Source organism: Montipora foliosa, chromosome 13 (assembly GCF_036669935.1).
Source record: "Montipora foliosa isolate CH-2021 chromosome 13, ASM3666993v2, whole genome shotgun sequence".
Classification (NCBI taxonomy): Eukaryota; Metazoa; Cnidaria; class Anthozoa; order Scleractinia; family Acroporidae; genus Montipora; species Montipora foliosa.
This window is the reverse complement of record NC_090881.1, coordinates 21844589-21865676: the sequence shown is the minus strand read 5'-3', so window position 1 is coordinate 21865676 and position 21088 is coordinate 21844589. Positions and strand designations below refer to the sequence as shown.

General features: G+C 39.1%; 2 protein-coding genes across 3 annotated transcripts in view; one reads left to right on the top strand and one right to left on the bottom strand.

The window, feature by feature from the left end:
- LOC137981834 (rho guanine nucleotide exchange factor 12-like) overlaps positions 1 to 2127 on the bottom strand; it is a 73311-nt gene extending 71184 nt beyond the window's left edge. The window contains exons 1-2 of the mRNA XM_068828876.1: positions 1735 to 2127; positions 1295 to 1345 (exon numbers count right to left, since the gene is read on the bottom strand). Coding sequence (XP_068684977.1) covers positions 1295 to 1319 — 25 coding nt within the window. The 5' untranslated portion in view covers positions 1320 to 1345; positions 1735 to 2127. The remainder of the gene's footprint in view (positions 1 to 1294; positions 1346 to 1734) is intronic.
- Positions 2128 to 2288: 161 nt separating this feature from the next.
- On the top strand, positions 2289 to 20245 carry LOC137982698 (TBC1 domain family member 23-like). 2 transcript variants are annotated; one of them, XM_068829834.1, is made up of 18 exons: positions 2289 to 2338; positions 2450 to 2558; positions 2654 to 2759; positions 4021 to 4225; positions 5321 to 5444; positions 5991 to 6115; positions 6842 to 6888; positions 7338 to 7441; positions 7721 to 7834; positions 8564 to 8659; positions 9662 to 9832; positions 11135 to 11177; positions 11732 to 11832; positions 13567 to 13614; positions 14227 to 14327; positions 15146 to 15228; positions 15883 to 16015; positions 17705 to 20245. In XM_068829834.1, the coding sequence occupies exons 1-18, from the start codon at positions 2304 to 2306 to the stop codon at positions 17973 to 17975; spliced, it is 2016 nt and encodes a 671-aa protein (XP_068685935.1). In that variant the 5' UTR covers positions 2289 to 2303; the 3' UTR covers positions 17976 to 20245. The 2 variants fall into 2 exon arrangements, with proteins under 2 accessions (XP_068685935.1, XP_068685934.1); XM_068829833.1 differs by lacking the exon at positions 2289 to 2338 and having other exon boundaries at positions 2346 to 2558; positions 17705 to 19051.
- The last annotated feature ends 843 nt before the right edge of the window (positions 20246 to 21088 follow it).

The window sequence follows — 21088 nt, the reverse complement described above, 5'->3', positions numbered from 1 at the left end:
CTGGAGAAAAACATCTCAGAGCAAAGTAGAGAACCAACAAACTCATCCCACATATGGCGTCGAATATGGGAATCGATCCCGGACCACATTGGTGGAAGGAGTCAGTGCTCTCACCACTGCACCAACCCTGCTGCAGCATTTACCACTGTTTTCTTCCATGTAATTAATCCATTTTTTTGTGTGATTTTTCATTGCCAATAAGGCACAATTTGAAGGTGTGACTTCCTGGTCACCAGACTGTGATTTTCCAGTAACAACATTATTGTCACTAGGATAGTCAAGGTGATATGTATGCCACAGGTAAATCTATATTACATTTTAACCACATTCAAAATGCTACAATTTAAGAATAACAAAGCACACGGAATATGCAACTTTTTTGTAATGTGCAGGTGCAGAAGAATGTTGAAAAAATCGCACACAAAGTTGTCTGTGGAAATAGCATTCAAGGTATGATTTTTTTCCTCCACGACAAACCAACCATTTATTTGCTACGTTATTGAACTCTAAATAGAATAGAACAAATTAACAAACTTAGGCAGAAAAAATGACAGAGGTCTATGCAAAGCGCAAACTACCAGGTACCATACATTATAAATCACAGTCAACAAAAGGGGAAAAACTGTTAAATTAGCCAGAACATGACAGCAAATAATATATTATTTATTACCATGGGAACAGGAAAAAGTCTTTTCGAAAAAAAAATTCAAATTTCCTGTATCCTAATATCAGGTCATTTCACAAAGCCAACAAAAAAAATCAAAATAAATGTCTATGAACTTACCCTCGAGTCAATCATTTTAGGAATTTTAGATTTAATGACGTGAAAAAAAAAAAAGCAGTCAATTTTTGCAGAAAAAAATCGATACACGAGCGATTAAAAGAAGTATTAATTGGTATTTTGAGACGTCAAAGTGTTTATTAACAAAACACGAAAACGAGCTGAAAGAAATAGTTTGCTTTTGTCGAGTGATGACAATTACGTTGACAAAAGGGGATGTTTTTAATGTACAAACATATACAAATTCGATGCATTAAATTCAGATCAAGAAGTTAAGATAATCGATAACATGAACGACCAAATGTAGTGGTTCGAGAATCGAAATGAGACAAGTTATCTCCTAGAAAATGAAAACAAATTGAAAACCAGCGAATGAGAGAACGCAGAGATATTGTCAACAAAGAGGTAATTGGTATTTACTCTTAATCAATTCAAACGGTGATAAAAAGTCGCAAAAAATGCACGTCAGTAATCATCGAAGAACGATACTGTTAAATAACAATTTTCTCTTACCTTCTTGATTCTCAGCTACATCCATGATGAAACCCTGGCGATGGGGTCACCCTGAAAGACAACAGATCGACGGTTTGTAAAAAAAGAACCAAAGGCTCGTGACTTTTTCGACTTGTAGCTCAATCATTAATGCATAACGGGTCATCTTCATTGGAATATGCAAGCATATAAAACAGACACGCTCCTAACATGCAATTGAAATTCCAAACCCTGCATGCACTCTGTTTTAGTTTTGAAGTGGGGCGAAATAAATTCTAACCCTAGGAAATGCTAAGGACTCCTGCAAGCTTCACGTCACCTGTGTTCGCAAAGTGATAGTGAATCACCCTCAACGGATCACATATTCACACTTTATTCAAGAGAAGTATGTTCCTGATTACGACGAGTGATAATTTTTGGAGTTTGAAAGTAGACAAAACACAACAAACCGGTACCCTAACCTTTCTGCACTGTCGCCTTGAGGCAATGGACACGAGTGGAATTCATTCTATTCTTTCACTTCTCGAAACATCGCTTGTATCATTCAAAATCACATGAGACCATTCAAATGCTCGATTTAGCTGCAGCAAGAAAGTAGAGAAGATCCGCCAAACTTTCCAGTTTTCGTAGTGTCCCAAATGAATCTTTCTTCTCCCGGTATCCCAACAAAATTGGGTTTTCTCTGAATTAGCCAGGAACTCCTTCAGACGCCAAAAGTTGTGTCAGACTCCTTTCTGAGCGAAAATAATTATTCCTTGCTCACTCTGGCGTAATACGCGGTCGAGACAAAATGTTCGAACAAAACAAATCTCCTAATTTTCCAGCCCTCTTACAACCAATATGGCTCTCGGATATTGTCGAGCTAAATGCCCCTGATAAACACAAAATACTTTAGGCACCCCGCAGGTCCCGTGTTTATTTTGTCCCGCAAGATCAACCCGCAAAAAATCCCGCAATAATCACTTGGCAATAATCCTTGGCAACTTGGGGGGAGAATCATGGGAAAGTGAACAATGATGACGTTTCCAAAATGGCGGAAGGTGGTGGACTTGACGATGTTGGGTGGTAAAATTATCAAAATATTTTCATTACAGGCATATGCAAGCCGTGAATTGTCGTCATGAGTGATCCTAGGGCTTTTAAAAATACGTGTGTTTCATATATGATTTCTTTTAGGCACACAGATTTAGTATTAGCATTGTCAAAGCAGAAAGACGTTGACAGATTGCGTGAGCTTTGTCGGGGACGCAAAATTCCAGCAGAAAATAGAGCAGATGTGTGGAAGGTAAAGCTCGTTAAACGAAATCAGATTTGTTAAGATTGATCTTAAGATAACTTAATAAGTTAATTTGTAAGTGTTAATCGACTGTCTTTTTGAAGGTTTGTCTTAACGTCGTGGGAAAGCCTGATGCCTTATCGAGTTGGGATGGTTTGCTTGATCTTCAAGAGCAAGACTGCATTCGCGATGACTGCCGCAAACAAGCTAGTGAGTTTGGATTAGTCGTACAGTTCATTTTCATTAATCTGGTAAAAGAGATCTGAGGTGATGTTTGGGCACGTTTATAGTACGAGACGAAAAAAATTAAGGACGCGTTGATTTGGTTAATTTTAATCGAGGAAAATCAGTTGTTATTATCGAGTTAGTTGTCATCTAAATTTTCGTTATCTTATGGTCTATAGTAACCGTCTTTGAGCCATAGAGGTGTTGGTTATGGGTAGAGTCGATGTTTTTATGATCATTGAGCTTATCCATAATTAATGTTAACAGTTACAAAGCTCTTTGTTCATCTTAGATTCACCATTATGATTTTTGCTTGTTCAAAAACGTATTTATTTCACTAAATCTTAAATTAACAATAAAATTAATTGTACCATTCTGTCAAAATCATTGCAGGTCACTTACCTAACAACATAATTACACAAATATATTGTGGCTTCTTAACGTAATATGTTCTACAGCTGAATTTTACTCTCCAATTTCCTTCCAAGGGGTCTCTGATTCACAAATTAGGTAGAGTATAGTCTGATCAAGTCATTGTTTGGACTGTTTTAGGAAAACAAGACCTTTTGTTAAAATGCCAAAACTAATTAGCATTTCCAAGAGACTAGATTTCAAACTTTCCAAGGAAGCACACATTAAGTCCCCTACATGGTTCTCACTTTCTGTCAAGATGCATTGCACACTCCCTTTTAGGGGCAGTAGGGCCGAAACCTTTTACCTTCCACCAGTCTGAACTAAGTTGGAATTCTGGATATGGCAACGTAAATATGTGAATTGAGTTTGTTGGTTCTCGACTCTGTTTTTTAGAGTTTTTCTGTAGGTACTCCATTTTCCCTATGGTTAACCCTTTCACTCCCAATAGTGCCACTTATAGATTTTACTCTGTCTAACGCCAGACGATTTTACTTGTCAACGGGGAACCCCACTGGGCTGACAGGGTTAACAACAGCTAGATTCACTCAAAAACTATGTCCCCATTAACCCTTTAACTCCCAATAGTGCCACTTATAGATTTTACTCTGTCTAACGCCAGACCCTTTTACTCATCAACGGGGAACCCCACGGGGCTGAAAGGGTTAAGTGCCCAGTAGTAAAGCACTAGTGCTCAACCATTTGAATTTACAGCATAAATTTATAAAACAATAATTGTTCCTCTTATTGTTAATTATTTGCTATTGCAACTTTGTAATAATTAATTCTAGTTAACCCCTTTCTAATGCCTGTGGTTTATTTATTCTCTTTATAGCAAAGCTTCGGCTACCAGAAGATGAAGCAGAAGAGGTTGCTAGAGACATGGAAGGCATCATAACCTTTTATTGCAAATCTCGTAATGAAAAATACCATTCTACCAGTGGTTTGACAGAGGTTCTTGCACCTTTCATGAGCTTGGAGCTACCCATGAATGATGTCTACAATTGCTTTTATGCTTTGCTTTATAAATATATACCTAGGTGAGTAACAGGGAACAACATAATCCGGTTAGAATATTCGAGGTAGAAACAAGTGGAATCAGCTGAGGCTGATTTTACAGACACCTTGATTGTTCTGTTTGACCACTTCACTCAAGTGGAAGGAGGGTGCCTGGCATATCCAGGGGCTTCCACTAAGTCCAGGAACAATAGAATACAGCCCTCATTACAACCCAGCAATGATCTCCCATTGCAGGCATCCAACATCACTGATGAAATCAATAGGGTGAAGAAACACATAAAAAGTTCTGCTTCAAAACTGCTCAGGACTGCTGAAAAACAATCACTACCTGCATAAAAACTGAGAGATGTAGCCCTGATGTAGTGGCCATGTTCCACTTTAGCTTTCACTTGCAAGATTGATTCATTGCCCAGAAGAACTTGCAAAGTATAGCCAAACTCAGATTCATGTTCAATAACAATGTTTTATTAGACATTGTTGTAGAGAAATCAAGGGACAAAATACTGTCACCTGGATATTTATTTTTCGAACAAGGAAAAATGTGGAAAATGGTAGTCAACAGTGGTAACTATTGCCTTTTTAATGGTTGTATATTGTCATAACTAACAGATTCTTGAAATTTTTATAATTGGATAGAAAGCAAACTAAGTCATTTTGTTGATTCTTTGTGAGAGGAGAAAATAGAATTGTTTAAGAAAAATCTCATAGAGGACAGTGGAGAATCAACAAACTAAAACCAAAGATTGCACTTCCAGTCTCAGTGACCTGGCCTATGAATGGCTGCAAGGCTGTCGGTGACCTTGTATTGACACAGACCTCACTGCATCTCATTATGTTAACTGAAGTAGCAAAAAGGTTTGCTTCAAAACAGTGTTACCGGCAGCCTCACGTCCATTGTTAGGCCAGATAACTTAGCTACAACTGTAAAATGGTCTATTGGTGTGCTACTAATAATACGTGGATTTCTGGACATAATCTGTCTGTAGTGTCCTAAAAGAAGCCCTTCTTCTTTTCTTTCTTTTAAAGCCCAAATATTTCTGGTAAGTTTTAAGAATGATATTATTTTTATCATAAGTGCTAAAAGTGGTGACTTATCATAATTTTGTCTATTGCAGAAATTGTGTACGCGATGGAAAGCCATTTCATCTCTTCCGACTTCTCTTACAATACCATGACCCAGGGTTGTGTTCCTTTTTGGAATCGAAGAAACTCTGGCCTGACATGTATTGTCAACGATGGGTAAGTTAGAAAAAGCATTTTATATTAAATACAACATTAATTAAGTAGGATTTGAATTTTCAATGGTTATCTCAGTTGACTTTTGTTAGGCTAGCCTAGATCTGTGGGATTACGAGAATTGTTAAAAAAATCATGAGCAAAGAATGTTGTTAAACAGCTTATTTGTTAATGACTGAGCTGTTGAGATGAGGCAAAAATAATTCATTGCTTGTTGCCAGCTACATGTATAAAGGAGAACCATGCTGAAACATTCTTTGCCAAATGTTATTTCTGGAAATGTAACCCCGATTTGACAAAATCAAAATAACATGTTATCAAACAGTCACCTGTGCTGTACATGTTTGTGCTTTAGATTTATTAATTTTGTGTGTGTCATATGTTGTCCTTGGATAAAAAATTTTCAAACAAGTTGACTTTTACTTTCCATTGTTTCAGATTATGATAATGTCTATAAGACAAAGGAATGTAAAAAAACACTAGTCTGAAAATTTTTATCTACTGTACAACATATCCAAATCTATTTTGTCAATTTTCTTGATTTTTAAGCTAAGAAGCCTATTTGTGGTAGCTTGTGAATCTGAGGTGTTAAGAGCCATTTGGGATTTGTACCTCTTGGAAGCTGATCCCTTTTTGGTCTTTTTCCTTATGCTTGTTATGGTCATTAATGGCAGGTATGATGGTCAGATTACTACAACCAAAATAACCCGTCCTTTAGTTTTAATAATTATTATTAGTTTTGTTATCATAAATTTTTTTTTGTCAAGTCATTTTAAGTGCAACTAATGATGATTGGTGCTAAAGTATTATCCAACATCGTTGCGCCTACATGTAATACTCAGATCTCCTACAATCCTTGGCATTTAAAATGACCTTTTGCTGGTCAATTCTGTTGTTATCCCAAGCTGTAATAGGCACCCTTTAACTCCACCAATACATGTATTATGTACTACTACCTTAAATATCCATGACCCGCTCTTGTCTGGCAGCCAGCTACTTTTGACAACACTGGAAAACCCTAAGCTTTTGTTTATTTGGAGACAGTTCCTTCTGTTTTGTGTTTCCTCTTATCAAAAAGGAGAGAGCATTCAGGGGCCCTTGGAGAGGGAGGGGCTAGGGGGCTATAGGTCCTCCCCCCCCCCCCCCCTTTCTTTTTTGCCACAATGTGGTTTTCTCCTAAACCTCTCCCCCCTCTCCTCACACTTCCATGATCCTTTCCCAAACCTAGCCTCCCCCCCCCCCCTCCCCAATAACACATACTCTAAGGCCCTGGCATTACCAAGTTTAATGCTACAGGATTGATTGATTACTCTTTACTACTATGGTATTTGTCTTTGGTGTAATTTTCCTAGAAATAACATTGTTCAATAATAATTAATTATTATTCTAAATCATTATAGAGATACACTATTTGAGATGGAACATGAAAACAAGACAGAATTACTTGGTGAGGACTGTTTAAATATGTTAAAAGTAAATGACAGAAAGCTGATTTAAGTCTTTGGCACCTGGTTAATTAATAAAGTAAGATAGGATTCAGGGATCCATATCTTGGGTGCATCGTACTGTCAGGTGTTTCGTCTTGCAGCATAAATTGTGGAGATTCTCCAAAGCCATCTTGGGCTATTAGCTTCCATTTTGCTGGCTTCTCTTTCCTTTCCTTTCTATTTTCAATGCTTATTCATGTGACAGCCACCTTAATGCTATGTGATAGGGGCTCATGACTTACAAACAGCAACTTGGAAATGGCCTACTGCTTTTGTATTTATGTTTCAACGTCCCAACTTGTTGAGTTGGCTGAGCAATAATTTTTGCTTAATTACCGTATGTTTTGCTAATTTAGTATTATTTAAACAAGTCATTTTACTCTTCTTCTTTGTTGCTTCTGTTCATCAGAAACAATATCTTCGATTCCTCTACAACTGGAAGAAGACGACATTGAAGACTTATGTTCTTTAGCACAATACTATGCTTCAAGAACACCACAATCCTTTAGAAAGGTGGGTTTCCTCTTCTCTATTTTTAATACAAATTTTTTCAGTTTTATTCTGAAACTACTTTAAAGTGTGAAACACAAAAAAAGACACTTGTGTGGTTTCTTTGTTCTCATTATTACTAAGCAGATTGATTGCCTTAAAAGATTACCTTCCTTATTGTCAGCCGATCAAATGCTAAAGCAACACCAGTGAATTGCTGAAGTTTTCTTTTTCAATAGCACCAGGTAACTGATGGTTCAATGGAAAGGGAAAATGGCCAACTTGTATACTTCTATTTTACAGGACTATTATAACCAACTATTTGGTATCAAGACAATAAATTCCAACAGCCTCTCTCAGGCTCTGTGTTTACCTGTTTCCATCTCTGAACTTGTCGAGGTGAATCAGTCAGGAAAAGTAAGTAACACATCCTGATTGGTGTATGGTAAATGTTGTATAATAATTAAATTCACTAAGCGTCTCCAGAGAAGCACAAGCATCAGTTATGATATCAAACATATTGAGGTGAAGAAAAAGGAGTTGACCATGGACATAAGTGGAGCTACTGATGGAATAGAAAACTCAACTAAGGAGATAGAGAGAATAAAGGGGAAGTTAACCTTTGACCGCTGGCAGTGAGACGTGACAGATTTTACCCTGTCTAATGCAACTCAATGTTATTCGTTGACTGAGGGGGTTTTCCACTACGCTGCTTTTTTTATTGAAGTGCACCTACTATGCATAGCAAAACATGAGTACCGGTAGTTTGAAAGGGTTTCAGTTCTTCGTAGTAAAGCATTATTTCTGTACCAAAACCTTGACAAAGAACGATTTGTGAACTTTCGAGCAATGGTACATGTACATGTAGGAGCAAATTTCAACGAGAATTCAAGCATACAAGCAATTGCAAAAATTGTATGAGCATGAGCAAGCAAGCACTTGTCTAAAATTAGCGCGGAAATGGTGCAATGGCCAAATTTTTGCAAGCACTTTAAAATTTGAAGGGACCATTCAGTACCCGGGGTCTTGCTTTTACCAGTTTTTAATAAAAAGAAAAACAAAATAAAGAAACTGCTTACTTCTAAGTGGCCAGGCTCTCCTTTGTTTTAATTTTCTATATTTGTGTGACCTCCTACAATTTTCCAGAAGGATGGTGTTAGATTCTTTGTGGTAGACTGCCGACCTGCAGACCAATATAACAGTGGCCATCTTCCTACCGCATTTCACTTGGATGCTAATTTGGTAAGAATAGCAAGGCTGTTGGACATAAATTAAAAAACATCATCTTTTTCAATGGTCCCTAATGACTTTATAATGATGTCATTATTCTAATCTTAAGCACAAGTGCTCCTCTGATAGGAGAGGCTCTAAATTATATTATATCACACCAAATTAAAGCAGAAAAAATCCAGATTGTGTAAAGTGCAGGTTTCAGTAATTGTAGGTCATTGTTTTACCATAACTGAAACAACCCAAACCTTTACAAAAATAATGCTAACCTTAGATTTAAACATTATCTAAAGCACAGTGTTTAGGCCTAATGTTGTCATGAGGAAAGGGTTGGGTTGTTTTAGCTTTGGTGAAACAATGACCAGCAACCTGCAGTTTACACCCTCCAGAAAAAAAGCAATCATTGAGTTTTCGTCATGAGAGCAAAAAGTGAAATACGCTGCAGGGAAGAAAAGTGGAGAACCAAACCACAAACGATGCCTGTTTGGGAAGTGAAACTCACAACACTTAGGTGGAAGGCAAGTGCCCTTGCCACTTTTCCAACCATGTACTCAATAAAGTGTTGTTACCTGGTTAATGTTCTGTGTAGCCAGCCCTAAATGAACCTCCTGCTTATCCTGAGGCATTAAGCCTCCAGTGCATGTGTATTTTGGAAATATTTTGTTTGCAAAATGTTTGCCTACATTTTTTTGAGTTTTTGAACAGACAAAAGTGTGTCAGAAAAATATGTGATCACAAGATTGTAAGGTTACTTGGCTCCCCCAAATAAGACACTTTGACCAAATTATTGAAATTCCAATTGGTACAAATTGCCATAAAAATCAATTATTGAGCTATTGTGCTTTAAACAACCTTGACTCCGGATTGCACAGTATGCTGCATGCACATGGTATGGTTTAAATTTATATTTGGTTCAACATTTGTCAAACTGTTAATTCAGATTATGATATAATGAATATTATACAAAGAAAAATTATATTTAAACCAAGAAGAAATTTGCTTGTTCTACATTAGATGTTACAAGCTCCATCAGAATTTGCTACAGCTGCCAATGCGTTGTTTGCAACCCAACAGCAGTCTATCGAAGCTGGTTCAGCTGCAAGTGGGGAACATCTGTGTTTTATGGGTTCAGGACGTGAAGAGGAAGATCAGTATGTTCATATGGTCATCGCTAACTTCCTTCAGGTAACCCCTGTTTCATGATGTTTTCTTAGGGTAATAATTGTAATAAATCAGGCATGAGCTTTGAAGGTTGGTGGAGCTAGTAAGGAAACCAGGAATCTACCAAAAAGATGACAACCCAGCAAGTTACAAGGTGAAAAGTCATCTAAGAAAATTGGTCACCAGCACGCTACCAACACGGCACCAATACGGCACCAATACGGCACCAACACGCCACCAATACATTACCAATGCATGATAGGAACCTCAAAGATTGTTGATGACTGACCTGTCGGCCAACAGTCAACTGATGCATGTGTTGCAGGTCATGTTGTTCCTAAGGTTAATATGCAACCAAACTAGGTCATTTTGTTTCAACCTAGGTCAATTTGGGCAGGTCACAGGTCATTGTTTTGCCAATACAGATACATGTAGTATCCTAAACGTTCATTAAAGCTAACCTTAGGCCCAAGTAAGCTGGTTTGATCAGATTCATTACCATAACCAAGTTACCCACACACCAAGTCTTTGGAATAGTTATTTTTAAACCCAATTCTTGCCAGGAGGATGATGATAGTCAACCTAAGTATTTTCCAATAAGCTTTATATGTCAGGCTCTTATATTAGCCTTTAAATGTACTCCCATCGGACCCGTTTGACCTTTTAGCATCCTCTATATTAATAAATATGTATGTATGTACAAATTGGGGACAGGTTTAGGAATTGTAAAATGCCAGTTTCATGTCCTTGTAGTTGGACTGGAACAAGCCTAGAGTGGAGGCTTGTGCAGGAAATCTTCTTAGCAAAGGATTAATATATTGTTGATAAACCAAAAGAATGGAAAGTTAGGGAATGTACATAGAAATCAACTCAAATCAGATGAAAACATTGGTTTTCAAGGAAAAGAGAAAACCGGAGTACCCAGAGATGAACCTCTCAGTGCAGAGTAGAGAACCAACAAACTCAACCCACATATGAGACTGCATCTGGGAATTGAACCCAGGTCACATTGGTGGGAGGTGAGTGCTCTCACCACTGCACCATCCCTGCTCCCTATGACTTCTATCAACTCATTTGATACAAACAAGTTACCATGGTTTCTTCAAGGCCAATCATGTGAGGCATTAATATAAATAGATACTTAAATACCTACACTTAATTGACTACTCCCCATAGGGGTCTTTTCAGGGCCAATGAGACACAATCAGCGAAACGACACAACACAACAACAAAACAGTTGGCTATCTACAATTGCAGCCAAGAAGTTGAACCAGGGATTACCAACTGCTTGGTTAATAATGTTTTTATATGCTTTTCTTTCTTCAGAAAAAATCAAAGTATGTCAGTATTGCATGTGGAGGATATCTTGGTAAGTTTGCATAACAATTTGTCACAAGTATTATTAACATTATTTTTTGTGTGTGTGTCATAAAATAACATATGGTTATGTAATTTGGAAAGGAAATATGCTCCTTTGAATTAGGAGGGCCAATTAGAATTTTTTGCATTCAAAAAGATGGAAAAAAATCTTTTTTATAGTGTAGAGCGTTGTTCAAAGAGACTTTTTTGCCTTTGGAAGAAGGGCCAATACAAACTCAAAATGCAAGCAATGGGAAACGTTTCAATATACAAGGCCAAAAACTACTACCACAAAACGTAGCTTGTTGTCTTTGACTCTTAATCCCAGCCACATGCTTTTGCATTGAGTGCGGAAGAACCTGATAAATCTTTATGAGCAGTTTTGTCGGTATTTGAATGTATAGCAATTGACCAGTTGTTATTGTTTGTTGTTGTTATTTTTGTTGTTATTATTATTATTATCATTATTATTATTATTATTATTATTATAATTATTATTATTATTATTATTATTTACCTCATCATGCTGATGGATGTGTTACTTTCCTTGTTGTAAAATACCAGCACTCCATGACTTGTTGTCAGACGACTTATCATCAGGACTGGCAGATCACTCCCCTAGCACCTGCATTGTATGCAATCCAGAGGCTTTTTCAGACACTGACGTGAGTTATGTGCTACTGCTATTTGTGGCTTGGCAAAGGTTAAGAGTAGAATCCATCAGTTAACAAGTGCCTCACTAAGTGGATGTTGGGTGCTTCTTCACGCCACACCAATGAATAAGCTGTACCACACAAAGCACGAGGAATCCAACACATGCACAAATATAACAAAACCACTGATAACAACTGACTGCAGTCACTCCTAGTTGTTAACTCAGTTAAACTGCATTTTAACTTCAGTTAAAATTACTGTTCTACTCTAATGCAAATCTTGAGAGTTAAGAATTCTGTTTTTGGGAACTTGCAATAGTTGCATACATGCTACACAAAATTATTTTTCTTTGCTTTTAAACTATGTACTTATTCACTGAGTGGGAGGGCCGGACGGGAAAATATTTGGCCCGAGGTCCTGGCGTATGGACCGAGCGCATGATTGAGAGCCAAATATTTTCCTGTCCGGCCTGACCTAAACTCAGTCAATGAGCATTTATCATATGGACTCTTTACACAATTCAAGAACACTCAGAAGATGAAGTTAGGACAAAATAAAAAACAAAAATCTGCACAGAAAATTTATCTAATATGTTGTTTGCATTTGCTTTTCTGGCTGTAAATTACTTGGATGTTTAAAAACGACGAAATCCCCTAAAATTGCATTGCAAGGATCAGTACGTGTTCCTGGTAGGGCCGTACAGCTTTTTCCGGCCCTGCTTGCGCTAATGTGTACGGCCCTCATACGGGCATTTCCCAACAGTTTTGCATTGAAAGCGCACGCGGGGCCGTACGGGCCATTTGATAAGTATGGGTTATTGACCAAGCGTGAGGTCAAGATGACTGGATATTGGCCAAGTTCTTTTTTTGCGTGTTTATGGACCGAGACGAAGTCTCGGTCCATAAACACGCAAAAAAAGAACGAGGCCAATATCCAGTCATCTTGACCGAACAATCTTGGTCAATAAAGGATTTATTATATGACTTAAAACACCAAAAAATGATCTTTGATCTTGCGGGACCAAGCGAGAAATCCCGAGCGGGCAGTATCGCTCCATCTTGCCCGCTCGGGTAGCCAATCAGAGCGCGCGATTTGGTTCATCTTGCCCGCTCACGGAGCTAGTCATATAATAATGTTAATTAACTCCTTAACCAATTTTGAATAAACTTTCTCTTTTATGAAAATCTTAAATTTAACTTAACCTTACTCCTTTTTTCTTGTTATTATTTTATGTTACTTTACCCTTTGACGCCTACACTGGGCTAAACCGGCCAGACTTAGTATTTTACTTTGTCTAACGCCAGACGATTTTACTCGTCAATGGGGAACCCCCAGGAGTCTCCACTTATGTCCAGGTTTGACCCTAATTAGATGCACGCCCAATTTTGACATCCAACACAAAGTGTCCCTTTAAGTCTAAGCATTTGCTACCTATTTTCAACAATAAGGTAAGGGAAAAGGTTAGCGTTATTTTTAGCTTTGGGTAAATGCAGCAGTTAATCTTCACTTAAAGAGCAGCATTTGGGGGACACTTTGTGACATAAATTGTCGGTATTCTGAGACACAAGTGATGTTGAAGTTGGCTAGCAGAGCAAGGGGACACTTCGTGACGCTTATTGAAATCCGCGTGCATCTAATTAGGGTCAAACCTGGACATATCTCGTTCATTGTTATCATTACTTTGATAATATTGAATAAGCTGAAGTGAGCGAAATTTGGATCAAAATGTTTTGTTTCATTTCCAGGGTCTTCAAGAACTGTCAAGAGAGGAGAAAAGCCCAGTAGATCATAGAGTAAGTCATATGACAAGCAAACTCACGGCTTGATACTTTCCGTTCATCTGGGAAGGACATGGTTATGACAGTGTTGTGGTCTAGTCTTTGTGGTATAGAGAGAGTTTCCATCGATTGTCGTAAAACCAAAACCAAAGTAATTACTTTGGCCAATCAAAAAGGATGGAGACAATCCAGTAAACCAATCAAAACTGATGGCAGTGAGGTCATTTCCAGATTGCGGATCCTTTATTGACCTCCAGGCTTCGAAAAAAAAAATTGTTCACGCGGAATTTTTCTTAGCCCGCCTTCGAAGTGCTGCTTTTTGAATCACATGTACTGTTGCAGTCTCAAGCACGAAACATCAAAAATAGTCAGTCTTAAGCCATTATCTTGCAATGTTAGCTCCTGACTACCGCTATATTTTTTAGCTGAACATTATTCTACCCATATGCAAAACCGCCTGTTTCTGTTAATTAGGGAGTTTTTCAGTCTCGGACGGAAACCGGGCGGAGAATGGACAGCGCCTCTCCCCATTCTCCGCGCCAACAATACCGCCAGCTTCGTGGGCTACTTGCTTAATTAAACGCCCTCAGCTCTTCAGTAGTGTAGCAGCTCTTATATTGTTTTCAGGGTGGTCTGGTCAGTATGCTGTCTTCAGCCATCAAGTCAGGCACACACGTCAGAGAGAAACTAGGAAAATACATTGCCGAGTCACATCAACCTGTGGAGAGGTATTTTATGATATGCTAGGGAAAATTCGCGTTGCCCCAAAAGGAGTTAATCAGACCTGTGACATGTTATTTACCACATAGTTCGGACACGAGAACGACTGTCGAGATTTTTGACCAATCGTAATAGAGAACGAGAACGTCTATCGAGATTTTTGACCAATCGTAATAGAGAGATTTAGCATAACGTTCTGGCCCCAGTTGTTCAAACGATGTATAGCGCTATCCGCCGGATAAATCACTATCCAGTGGATAAGTAATAGCGAAACCAATTGCACTATCCAATGGATAGTGATTTATCCGGTGGATAGCGCTATACATCGTTTGAACAACTGGGCCAGAACGGTAGCCGGGGGGGGGGGGGGGGGAGAGGGGTTGGAGGGGTTGGGGATGAAAGAGGCGTACACGGGGCGGTGTTAAAATGTGTGGGAGTCCTGTGCAAGCTCTCTCTTTCCCCTCTTGCCTCCCTCGTCCCCACCCCACACCCCCACCCCACGCCCACCCCCTCGAGAAAGCTTGCTCGCATGCTAGTAAAACGGCAAACTGCATGCTTCTGCTTGTCATTAAAGCATGAAAAGTCTTTTTATTCTAACTTGTTTTTCCTGTTTGGGAGGTTGTTTGATATCTGTTAGCTTACAGGCAAGAAATGCGCTAAAATCAACTAAGTTTTTGACTTTTGGCCAAAAGCAATTTCAGCCAGGGGATTGCCGTTTGTAGTCAACGCAATACAGAATCTCTCTGGAAGCCGAAACTGGTCGAGAAATTACTTGCCTTACTAGTCGCTCTAATGACTCGTTTTAACTTTATTTAACGCTTCGCAGACATGTCAGTGATAAAGACAAACAAAGCAAACTCTACAGAAATGTTCAACCCGTGTTTAGCATCGATGATGAGGATGAAGGAGGTATTTTATAAATTATAAAGTTGGTTGTCTCTGAATCGAGTAAAGGACCTACTTACGAGAATTGGTGTAGTGGTAAGAGCGCTCTCCACCAATGTGACCCTGGTTGAGTTTGTTGGTTCTCTCATTGCTCCTAGAGCTTTTTCTTCGGGTACTCCGGTTTTCCCTGTCACAAAAAAACGACCTTTGATCTTATTTCTTCTGCTTCGATTTTTATTGGATTTGTCGTCTCCCCAATCAGCATAGCATTTTACTCGGCTGAAGGCCACAAAGACGATTATGATGTTTTATTATATGGCCACTGCTCGTTGCTGATATAACAAGCGCCCTCATTGGCTAAGTGCTGGGGCATTATTTTACCGTAATTTCCCACTGGCTGATTGCGAATTATCCAAATTAAAATCAAAACTTGGAACTTTTCTGTATTTGTTTGGCCGTTGACCTTTTCCAAATTTTAATCATTTGTCTCGAAATTATGCGAGAACTACCGGATGTGAAGGAATCAACTATAAAGCCATATAATAAACAACTTATTACCCTCGAGCGTTCGGTAGACCTCACTCTTGGTTAATAAGTAGGTAGTTCCCTAGCTAAAGAACCCGCGGGGGAGTCTATCACCATAACCGCTGGACAACACTGCCTCCTTTTTGAACGCAGACAATTACAGTACCAGCTCAGAGGAAGAAGCAAGAAAGGAAGCCATCAATATCAAAACATGGCTGCATCGCAAAGATGTTATATCATCCTATAGATGTCATCAAATTGTACGCAATGGACAGCTAGTACAAAGGTACCTTACATACTGAATAACCTAAGGGTTCATTCATTGGGAATTATGCTCTTTACAGTGTTCCGACGCTTTGCAAATATGTGCATGGGCCGTGACACGATGAAACCGGGGCACAAGGGGGTAATACTTGTGTAAACTAGCCCACCGCAAACACAAGTGCTAACGCACGAAATGAAAATATTTCCGTTCTTTCTCACTTGCGTTAGAGAGATAAAGCATCGTGTTTACACGAAAGAGCAACTGGGAGGCTGCTGCTTGTTTATAGAATCATGAAAGTAGAAATTACTTCATGGAAAATGTGCGCGTACGATTTTTGTTCACGAGTTGAGTAGTATCAGAAAACTCACTCGTTCGCCGCGCTCACTCGTTCGTTTTCTGATACGAAACAACGAGTAAATAAAAATCGTACAAAACATTTTCCATGCTGTAATGTATTTATTTCATAGGTACTGAGATTTTTTTGGTGGTAGTGTTTGATAGACAAATTTATTTTACACAAATGGAGTGAGGCGATAAAGCAATAAAAAGTGGTTTAAAATCGCCCAACCGACAACTTATTTTAATAAAATTTACAACGCTTACCGTGTTTCAAATATTCCAAAGTAGTCCGAAGTGAAGAGTGTTATTAAGCCAGAGTGCCTAGGAGCAAACTCTTCTCTTACAACATTTTTAATTCTTCGCTTGTCAAAGCTACCGATGCTTTGGGTTTCTTTCCCTTTCCTTGCTTTTTTAGTTGTTTTTGTTTGTTTGTTTTTGTTTTCTCAAATGCCGAGTCGTTTGTTATGCTTGCGGAATAGCCCTTTTTCTTCATGTGCCGTTCCAAGCTACCCACTAAACTTCGAAGGAAAGTCGGCTCGTATTCATTGCCATCTTTATCGCGGACGGAGATGATAAATTGGTTGATGTATTCAATATTTACTCAGCTCAACCTCTGGAATAACTTTCATTTTCCTTTCTTCGACCTTCGTTTTCAAAAGTCTTTCAAGCAATTTTGCGTTTCGTTTAGTTTTTTGGGCGGAATTTTTGTTTTCTTGTTTAAAAAAAAAATCCTCAACTGAGCAAACATAAGCAAACCTTTCTTCAGCCATTTTTCAAAGCGCGTGGTTTTTGTGCAACGGCTTTCGGATGACTTTCCATTCGATACGTTCATCCATCACTAGTGAAATTTCGTCGTTCGTGTTGCTTATTGGACGAACGATATCTCTTTACAGTGAATTTTTGTCGTTCGTATTCCTCATTGGCTACAATTAGAATCATTACGAATTTTATTCATTATGATTTTCGTGGATAAATGTCAGTACCTATGAAATACGTTCTGTTATTCTCACTTGCCTCTTGATATCTGTAGACAACAGGCAAGAAATTCGCCGGAATCAGCAATAAATGCGATGCTAAGTCTCTCTGTAACGCTTGCCTCAGAAGCCTGCTTGTAAACCGAGGCAGCGCAAACTCGAGTGTAATTGCAAGGTAACAATACCAGTTCCACACCACCTCGATTGAAGCTGAAACCAAGACGGCGTCAGCCTCCCTCCCTCCCTCCCCCCCCACCCCCCTCCCTTTGTTATGCATTTGCGTTGCACGTCCTATTCTGGGTCAAGTTTACAAATTCTCAATCATTAGAATCGCGAAATTGCTTTCAACACAATTCAATAAACCAACGTAATTTGATTGTATGTCTTCCGTTTGCAGTTACATTCTCCTGACAGCGGTTCAGTTGTTTATTTTACGGGAGATTCCTAAGAGAGACGGCTGGGCGCACATTCAAAACAGACACCATCTGACCTCAATAGTAAAAATCACTTCGAAGAGAAAACACCCGGACTTAATAACATTTAAATATGGAACATGCGATGGAGAGAATATTGAGGTTTTAGAGACAGAGAGATACATCATTCCTAATGCAAGCAAAGCGACGCAGAAAATCAAAGAGAGTATACTGGAGCTTAATGGTCAGCAATAGAGGGAATCTTTTCAACGAATTTTTCAAACGTTTTTAATATATATTGCAGTTGGGTCTCGTTCCCAGGCCTATCTGAAGAACGCACCGAACTTAATGCAGGAGGTTTGAGGCCAAACGCGATCATCCGTATTGGACTACTTTACGCCACTCAAAGGATGTTTGGACATTTAATAACTACATTCTGCTGTAACGACTTCAGAAGCTGACAGAGAAATGCACCATATCATCAAGGAATTAGCGCTGATCTTCAGTACTAAAGTCTTAGCATCCATCTCTGGATTGCTACTTATTACTTTCACACGGCGAGAGCTACTGAAATTTAGATTGACCAATCAGAATTCAGCGAGCTGGAAAAACTGTGCTATCCGTAAAGGGCCAGAAAACCATTTAAAAGATTTTGCGGCAACTTTTTTATCAAAAAACTTTGGTGCCAAACATGGTTGCCAGCGAGCAGCGATTCGAAAGTCAGCTGTTGTGCTTCGGCTGTTATTTGAGCTTTTTCTTACTAATTTAAGACGAATCCAGTCCAGTATTCCATTAACTTCGCGAAAAAAGACTTTGATGAAGTCCTCTCGACAGGGTAGATCGACAACACCGTCGTTTACGCACAGAAGTGCACCGTTTGCGGTAAAAGTTCAAAGGATTGATAGGATAGCACGGTTTTGACTAGCGCGCACATTGCGGGCGTGGGTTCCGTATGAACGGCTGTTAGTGGGTAGAAGTGGTAAATTTAAACTGCTGGTCTCGTTTGTCTTACTTGAAATCTTTTGTAACGGCAGGAAGCGAACAATCCGGACTCGTCAAGTCATTCTTCTAAGCCTATCGTCTTTGAAGGAGTTGGTTACTTCATGTAGCCTGAAGTGAAAGGAAACACTCCTATCAACCAAAGTCGTTCCAGGTCACTCTCCTTAATTTTATTCCCAGTTCACCCGTAGGAAGACTGAGGACGAGACTTGCATTTCAGATGATCGTTTTTTCATTCGTTGCCTTAGTTTTGTACTTCAATTTGAAGAAGACATGTAGCCCCTGTCTAAATTAAACCATATGGAAACAAACTTCCGTTGAAGCTCCTTAAAGTCACCCTAACGTTACCGTGTTTTTTACCGGAAACTCGTATCTCAAGGCCATGCATATCATATATTTTGCTTTTCTCCTCGACATTTCACAGTTGATCTTGGCCAGTAAGTAGCACGGGTCTGTTCCCGAGATGACGTTATAAAACTATTCGGTTTCCTGTTTTCAAAGGATTGCACCGAGGCTAATGAGTTATTTATTTCAGGAACAGACCCACAATCCTAGACAAATTATTTGGGACACTACAACGCGCGTCACTCTCTCTGTTTGCCATCTCATTCTTCCCCCCCCCCCCTTCCCCCAGTCAATGTTGGCCCCAAACGAGGTCGTGTCATGAGAAGAAATAATGGAGCGCGCTGAGAACGTTCAACATTGATGTGGGGGGGGGGGGGAGGAGGGTGGGAAGAAGGGGAGTATGGAAAGACCAGTTTTACCTTGAAATATATTTTGCATCCCATAATTGCTTAAAAAGGTTGAAACGTCCCAATCAATTTGTTTAGGATTGCAGGCCTTTTGTTTGCCACATAGGGCAACCGGAAGTCGACTTTTGCCATGTGCGAGCAATCTCGGTCTCCGCTTTAATATCTCAAGAATATCATCTTACTTGGAGTAAAAGAACGTGGCAATACAAATTTGGTAGCGTCGAGGCGAGTTAAGGAGAAACCCTCACTTCCGGTTGTTGTCCTCCGCTATTTCGAGGAGAAACGACAAAAAGTTGTAGCAAAGAGAGTTAACAACATTTAGGTTGTGTTCTATTGGGATCAACCGTTTTTAGTTGGTTGGGTGTTTTCGTGTTCTATTGGGAAAAAACCATTTTCGGTTGATTTGGTTGATCAACTTTTTCAACCGGCATCAAACTAAGGTTGAAACGGTTGAAAAAGTATTGACAGCAACCGCTGTCGATTACGCGGGCCATTTAATGTTGGCCGCGGGCTCTTGCCAACTTGTCAACGCTGAGAAGTCTGGTAATAACTATTCCCAGGAGTTACCGCGCTTCAACCGAAAACGGTTGAAAAAGTGTTCTATTGGGAAACCTCAACCGCTTCAACCGAAACCGGTTGCGGTAGAAACGGTTGATCCAAATAGAACACAACCTTAGTCTGATACAGGCGTTGATTTGCTCTTTATTCAATTCTCGTGATTAGTTAATTAGGATAAAAATTCAAGATGTAGATATTAAAGAAATCATTGTTAAACATTCGCCTTCAATTTATGGGACATCCTCGGAGACCCAGGGGCAGATCGCGGAGGCAAGGGAAAGTGAAAACGGGCGAAAGAAAATGGCGACGAAGAAAAACATAGTAGGGCGAGAAGAGCCCCTGGGGACAAGTTCTTACCATAGGCAGCCCAAGCTCGCGTCACTACAGACAGCCGTTGAGAATTTAAACGCGTTATAAGACTTTGTATGGGAAATCAAATATCGTCGATTATAAAGCCTAAAAAATGCTCAATTTAACTTTCATTCAATAAAATGAATCAAAATGACTCACCTCTGGTATATTCTTGTGCCTTTTGGAGCTTATTTTACAGTTTCGGGAAGTCGGTGTTTTCAATGTTCTAAGACGGTGTTTTCAATGTTCTTAGAACATTGAAAACACCGACTTCCCGAAACTGTAAAATAAGCTCCAAAAGGCACAAGAATACACCAGAGGTAAGTCATTTTGATTCATTTTATTGAATGAAAGTTAAATTGAGCATTTTTTAGGCTTTATAATCGACGATATTTGATTTCCCATACAAAGTCTTATAACGCGTTTAAATTCTCAACGGAAAAAAACTTGAAACTTAAGGATATGCCATTACAACAATGGAGAATTTCATTTTCTAGTACACTGTCAGTATAATAAAACATGTGCTTCTACATCAACATACAGAGTGTGTATGTACACACAATTATTGGAATTGTGTATACCTTGACACGTGTTCCTTTGCTTGATTTTGGAAAGCAGTGGCAACTTAATTTTGGTGTTTGGGTGCTTTCCTCATCGAGACTTAACTCTCCAGGACAACACATCAATATTATTGCAATTGGCTTAATT